Below are 7,135 nucleotides of genomic sequence, written 5' to 3' on the forward strand. Positions count from 1 at the left end.
ATGACAGAGCTGGAAGGGACTTGAAGATAATCTAACCCAATGATATTCACACTGAGATCTGAGGAAGCTTGGGATCTCCTAGGGGCTGCCCCAGAGGAGCAGGGCAAACCTGATAAGACACCCAGCTTCAAACAGAACAGCTTCACTTTCATCTGACTTCCATGCTGGGGCCCATATAAGAAGATTTCATTTAAGAAAAAAAAAACAGTAATGAAAAAAATAATGATGGAAAACCCTACTGGATCAGTCCACCCTTTTCCTTTACAGAGGTGAAAGCTCCAGCTGAGAGAGGAGATGGGATGGTCCAAAGGCACAGAGTCAGTAGGAGGCAGCATCCCCAGGCTAGAGGGATTGTATAAACTGGATTTCTAGAGACAGCCCATGGTCAGTGCATGTGTTCTGATACTCTGTGCAGAGAATCTGTCACCCACTGTGGCCCCATTGTTGGAGTCTGAGTGGGGTTGATTTGCAAACCTTCATTTAAAAGCCCAGCTATCATTTTTTCTTAAACATCTTTATTGCAGTATAATTGCTTTACAACAGTGTGTTAGTTTCTGCTTTATAACAAAGTGAATCAGTTATACATATACATATGATCCCATATCTCTTCCCTCTTGCGTCTCCCTCCCTCCCACCCTCCCTATCCCACCCCTCTAGGTGGTCACAAAGCACCGAGCTGATCTCCCTGAGCTATGCAGCTGCTACCCACTAGCTACCTATTTTACGTTTGGTAGTGTATATATGTCCATGCCACCCTCTCACTTTGTCACAGCTTACCCTTCCCCCTCCCCATATCCTCAAGTCCATTCTCTAGTAGGCCTGTATCTTTATTCCTGTCTTACCCCTAGGTTCTTCATGACATTTTTTTCTTAAATTCCATATATATGTGTTAGCATATGATATTTGTCTTTCTCTTTCTGACTTACTTCACTCTGTATGACAGACTCTAGGTCCCTCCACCTCATTACAAATAGCTCAATTTTGTTTCTTTTTATGGCTGAGTAATATTCCATTGTATATATGTGCCACATTTTCTTTATCCATTCATCCGATGATGGACACTTAGGTTGTTTCCATGTCCTGGCTATTGTAAATAGAGCTGCAATGAACATTTCGGTACATGACTCTTTTTGCATTATGGTTTTCTCAGGGTATATGCCCAGTAGTGGGATTGCTGGGTCATATGGTAGTTCTATTTGTAGATTTTTAAGGAACCTCCATACTGTTCTCCATAGTGGCTGTACCAATTCACATTCCCACCAGCAGTGCAAGAGGGTTCCCTTTTCTCCACACCCTTTCCAGCATTTATTGTTTCTAGATTTTTTGATGATGGCCATTCTGACTGGTGTGAGGTGATACCTCATTGTAGTTTTGATTTGCATTTCTCTAATGATTAATGATGTTGAGCATTCTTTCATGTGTTTGTTGGTAGTCTGTATACCTTCTTTGGAGAAATGTCTATTTAGGTCTTCTGCCCATTTTTGGATTGGGTTGTTTGTTTTTTTGTTATTGAGCTGCATGAGCTGCTTGTAAATTTTGGAGATTAATCCTTTGTCAATTGCTTAGGGGTGTCTGGCTGGCCTTTGTGAAGCTCCAGCTGGGGCGAGTTCCCTGTCTGCACACTCACCACTGGCTCAGCGTTATTCTTCCAGAGACGCACGCCTCCCTGCCTCTCTCCGCTATCCATCTTCCGTGGAACCGCAGGTTCCAATTTCGTGAGATGGGCTCCCAGTGGCCTCTTCTCACTCCATCCAGAGTTTCAAATTAAGTGCAAGGCAGTGAACACAGAGGTCTGGGTTGGCTACACAGAGGCATTTCCCCAAGGAGAGATTGCAGACCTCTCTAGGGCAGTGGGATGGGCCTCACTCAACCATCCAAGCTGCCGCTTGTATGCTAACCTCCTTGTGCCCTGGGAAATTATCCATGCAGGAGCTAAGGCGGATGGTCACTGGGGCTGCTGGAGCTCATGGTCTGCTTGCAAATCGGGCACCCGGGAAAGGAGGAGAGAGTGTAACAATCCTGCACCCCAGAACGGAGGTACCTCGTGTCCGGGCCACAGAGTGCAAACCCAGGCATGCTGAGGGCTCTGGGCACAGGCTGCAGCTGAGGAAGCGGAAGTCACTGCCTGAGCTGACCACTGGATACCGACCGACTTCACTCAGCTGACAGAAGATGCCAATCAACATGGACTTTTTCTTCGTCCTGGACCAGGCCGTGCCATCAACAACCAACTGCTCTATTGCCCACAAAACTCAGTCCGTCACAATTGGGTGTTGAGTGTTAATGGCTCATAGTACTTTAATCATCTAAAAAATAAATAAATAAAAGAAAGAAAGAAAAAAAAGAAGAAATCTCGATTCATGTCTTAGAGGAACTTATAGGATGGTGGAGGCATAAGGCAGGCAGACGCTCTTGAAACTATCAGTAGCCAACAAAACAAAGTACCATGAGAATGATCTCAGTTATCTGATAACAATATTTGCTCATTTGTAGAAAACGATTATTAGTTTGTAAGATAAGCAGACATACTGAAACAAGGAGAAAAATTAAAGATTGACTTGAGTTCCTTCAATTTTCCTTCACTGGGACTCAGCATATTCTCGTATTCCTTCAATTAATCTCTCTTGTTTGCTTGAGTTCTTATCACAAATATCACCTTTCTCCCAATTAAATAATTGGCACACTAATAATTGGCTCACAGCACACTATTCTTTTCCTTCATTGCCTTCTTCATAATTAGTAATTACATATTGGGTCCCACACCTCCTGTGACTATTTATGACCTGTCTCACCATGGACGGCAATCTTGAGGGCAGGGATCAGCTTTGTCTGGTTCAGCACTGCATCCCCAGAGGTGAGGGCTATGCCTTGAATTGGAGGGAATTTAACAAGCATCTGTGCAAGAAGTGAGGGAATGAATTCGAGTCAGTTCAAAAATGTGGTCCCTTTTAGTCAGCCTCCCAGAGTAGAATGTAGATCTGGGGGTCCGACCAGTTCATGTGCCCGGGCCCACCTGTGGGAGAGCTAGGCACATCAGCCTACCTCAGTGTCCCCACAGCACTCCAGTCAGGCCTCAAAGAGAGAACGTGTGTGTTGCACTGACTTTTCTGTTGACCCATAGCTTTCCCCTATAGACTGTGAGCTCTTTGAAGGTGGAATCTGCAGTCCCAGTTGGTATAAGAAACATATGTTGACTGATATATGTGTATCAGTCAACACTCCCTATCCTTCCAGAATCCTCAATCTTTTTTGGGTGATAATGAGACATAAACACACACACACACACACACACACACACACATGAAACAATTATAAGCAGTTTTAGGGACACAGGAAGTGAATTGCTGTGTTAATGCCAAAATACGTGGCACACAAAATAAGTGCCAAAGGAGGCCAGGTGGAAAAGAGATTTACCATTCTTTGTCTGTATTAAATATACAGAATGGGGGTTGACCTAGACCTTGAGGGATTTTTGAAGTAGGCAGAGAGGGAAGAGAACTTTAGATAGAAAAACAGCATGTCACACAGTTTGAACCTCAGAAAGAATATTAGGGGTGTATGTAAGTGTATATGTGTTGGAAGAGGGAGTGGGAATAAAATAAGTTATATAAAATACTTGGCACAATACCTGTCACATGCAAAATTATTAGCATCACTCTTATTGTTACTATTATTAATTAAAGCTTATAGTTTAGAAGTTTGTTTCTGAACTCTTTAGATCTATCTGAAAGAAGGAAAAAAGACTCCCATATTCCTTCTCATCCTGTCGTTAATTTACCTTTTAATTTCCATGAGTAATTAATTTCCATTCATTATTTACTGTGGAGCAGTAGTTACATCCTAGGAAGTGATGAGAGGCGGATTGGCCAGGCCAAGTGGACAGTTTACAAGAGGACATTCAAGCTTGATCTAAAAGCGGTAGTTCTCAGCCTAGGTTGAGCATGAGAATCACCTGGGCAGTTTTAAAAACCCTGATGTCCAGAGGCTGAACCCCATACCAATTCAATCCGAATTTCTGGAGATGAGAGCCAGAGATCAGTAGTTCACTATCTTCAGTACCTTGTAATAACCTGTAATGGAAAAGAATCTGAAAAAGAATTTATGTGTATGTGCGTGTGTGCGTATATAAAACTGAATCACTTTGCTGCATACTTGAAACTAACACAACATTGTAAATCAACTATACTTCAATAAATAAATAAAAGCTTCCCAGGCGATTCCAATGCAGCCAAGGCTGAGAGCGGAGGAGTCATTACACGTTCACCGGTGTGTGACAAAAGGGCACCACAGTAAGGTTTATCTGCATACTTTATCTAATCTTAACAAGGACCTCTAAGATTTGTTTTCTGAGTCCCATTTTACAGATGAGGAAACAGAGTCTCTGCGAGGCTGAGCCTGGTGGGTCACAGAGCTGGCAGGCTGGCCAGGGTGTGAATGCAGTCCATCAAGCACGTGCACCTCCACCTCTGCTCTGGGATGTCAGCAGTGAAGGGATTTTGTGTGGGGGGCACAGAGGAGAGGGAAGAAACCGGAGGCCAGGAAGCTCATCAGGAAGTAAGTGTAGTCAGTCCTTTAGATGTGAGATGAGAACGTTGGGATTAAACAATTGCCTGGATCACCTGCGAGCCAAAACAACCAGCCAAGCAATGCCATCTTCCCACTGTCTGAGCCACAGAACCAAGGCCAGTGTCTGCCCCGCTCCTCTGAGGATGCTGCATCCCCAGCAGCTTTAGAAATGACAATACAGCGGCAGTAGCAGTTTCGGCAGCAGCCACCCTTCCACCAGATCAGCGCCTCTCCCTCTTCAAGGATGCCTGGCTCTCACCACGCAAAAGGCATAAAACCCATCAAATGGGGGCTTCCCTGGTGGCGCAGTGGTTGAGAGTCCACCTGCTGATTCAGGGGACATAGGTTCGTGCCCCGGTCCGGAAGGATCCCACATGCCGCGGAGCGGCTGGGCCCGTGGGCCATGGCCGCTGAGCCTGCGCGTCCAGAGCCTGTGCTCCACAACGGGAGAGGCCACAACAGTGAGAGGCCCGCGTACCGGAAAAAAAAAAAAAAAAAAAAAAACCATCAAATGTATTCTCCCTCAGGACTTTTCAGGAGGTCTATAATCTACAGTTTTATAGGTAGTGGATGTAAAAACACAGTTTAAAGATATAATCTTCAGCTTGACAAGGTGTCTTTTGAAAAGTAAATTAATGACAGAATGAAAAGCAATAAGAAGAGGCTTTTTTCTTTTTTTCTGCTTTGAGATAGAGGAAGATCTAAAGAGTTCAGCACTCAATGAATCTCTTCTGAACTAGATGCCTTTAGGGTGAAGAAAATGGACAGAGAGAAAGGGTAGCCTTCAAAACCACAGTGCAGAAATGAGAGACGGCAGAGGGAAGCCACCGGGTACTGTTTGAGGAAAGGTATGTGACATGGATTAGCAGAAGCACGCTTCTCCATGAAGAAAACTGGGGCTTCTACCCCCTGGCTTGGGAAATGGGTTAATACTCTGGGAAGTCCTGTGCTGGGCCCCGGGCTGGGTGCTGGGAGGCCGGGAATGAATCAGACACAGTCCCAACGCTGGGAGATTGCCTGGCCTAATGGAGGAGGACTGTGAACCATGCCCCAGGTCCCATACCAGCAGGAAACCAGTCTGGGGAGAAGGAAGACAGCCTGGATAGGAGAGGAGATGAGGCCAGCAGAGTCTAGGAAATGAGTGGGAGTTTAAAAAGCAGACAAAGGTGAAGAAGGGGCTGGACATCGCAGAGGAAATAGTATGTGCAGAGTCGAGAGGTGGGAAACCACGAGGTGGGTGGAAAGTAATTACTGCTCAGCTCCTGGGGGTGGTCGCTGGTCCCCCTCAGGCTGGGGAGAGCTGGGTTTGGAGCATTGGTTTGGTCACTGGGCCTTTCCTGAAGGCAGCAGTATGTGGTCCTGGGGAGATTTCCACAGATGGTTACTTTCCACCCACGTCCCTGCTCTCCTTGGAAGCTCCTGGTGCTTCACCACTCCACAGCCATTATTTTAAAGCACAAGAATCTTAACCTGGATTCACAAGGTTTGCTCTGGTCTGATGCCAATGTACCACTCCATCTTTATTTCCCTCTGCAGACTTTATGAGCCAATATACTAAAAACCTGTCCTCCCTAACAGGACAACAAAGCCCTGAATGCTTAGCTCTCACCTCTCTCTGACGTCATTTCCTTCCATTTACTCTTCCTACAGTCATGCTCCTCCAGCCATGGAAGCCTTTTTGCTATTCCTCACACATGCCAAACTCTCATGCCTCAGGACCTTTGCACCTGCTATCTCCTCCACCTGAAATGTTCATCCTCTAAAGGAGTTCATCCAAGAATCACTCCCTTGTTTCATTCACATATCTCTGCTCAAATAATACCCCTCCAAAGACATTACCCTCATTTATTTTTTCTGGTATGGCACTTATCACTACCTGAGATTATAGATTTTTTTTCTTGGTATGCCTCCCCTCCATTAATATGCAAGCTTTTTCATGGCTTGATCCCCAGTATCTAGAACAGTATTTGGCCTTAGGAGGGGGTTCAATAAATATTTGTTGTATGAATGAACTATTTCCAATTCAATCCCTCAAATAGGTCTTTTGTCCCCTCCAGGCCTTTGTACACACTACCCGAGAAGCACCCACACCTGCCAGCCCCCATCTTCTCCCAGCTCTTCGCCAGCACTCTGCAGGGTATGGATTAGGTGTCCATTCACCCAGAGAGCCAACCCTGACCCCTTCCGCTCCCCCATACTTCATCAGATGCTACTCCCTGATACGGAGCATTTTCCACACCCTACCACTGTAGGCAACTTATTCTGTCACTATAGTCTCCCCCACCCAGTGACACCTTGCAGGGCAGATGGGGACTCAGATTTACTTTCAGAGCCTCAGTACCTAGCATAGCACTTTAAACACCTAGGAGTTTCCCAGTAAAAGGATGCTGTTCTCTCTCTGGCCCCTCCGTGCTAGAGGCAAAGGCTCTGAAACAGTCTTTGCACAGAGTACGTAGGAACTCGTGAGAGACAACTCCATGGAAGACGTTTTTACAGGACTCCCGGGTCCTACAACCTTCCTGGTACATCAGAGGGCAGCCCATGCTACTCTTAGAGACTGTATACGTTT

General features: G+C 45.6%; 1 protein-coding gene across 2 annotated transcripts in view; it reads left to right on the plus strand.

Annotated features, from left to right (window-relative positions):
- Positions 1 to 2,081, plus strand: part of C8A (complement C8 alpha chain) — a gene marked incomplete at both ends in the record, with an annotated part of 67,556 nt that extends 65,475 nt beyond the window's left edge. For both annotated transcript variants that reach the window (XM_079725590.1, XM_079725591.1), the window contains one exon: positions 1,930 to 2,081. In XM_079725590.1, coding sequence (XP_079581716.1) covers positions 1,930 to 2,081 — 152 coding nt within the window. The remainder of the gene's footprint in view (positions 1 to 1,929) is intronic.
- Between the last annotated feature and the right edge of the window lie 5,054 nt (positions 2,082 to 7,135).

Source organism: Hyperoodon ampullatus, assembly GCF_949752795.1.
Source record: "Hyperoodon ampullatus genome assembly, chromosome: 2".
In the NCBI taxonomy this organism is placed as follows: Eukaryota; Metazoa; Chordata; class Mammalia; order Artiodactyla; family Ziphiidae; genus Hyperoodon; species Hyperoodon ampullatus.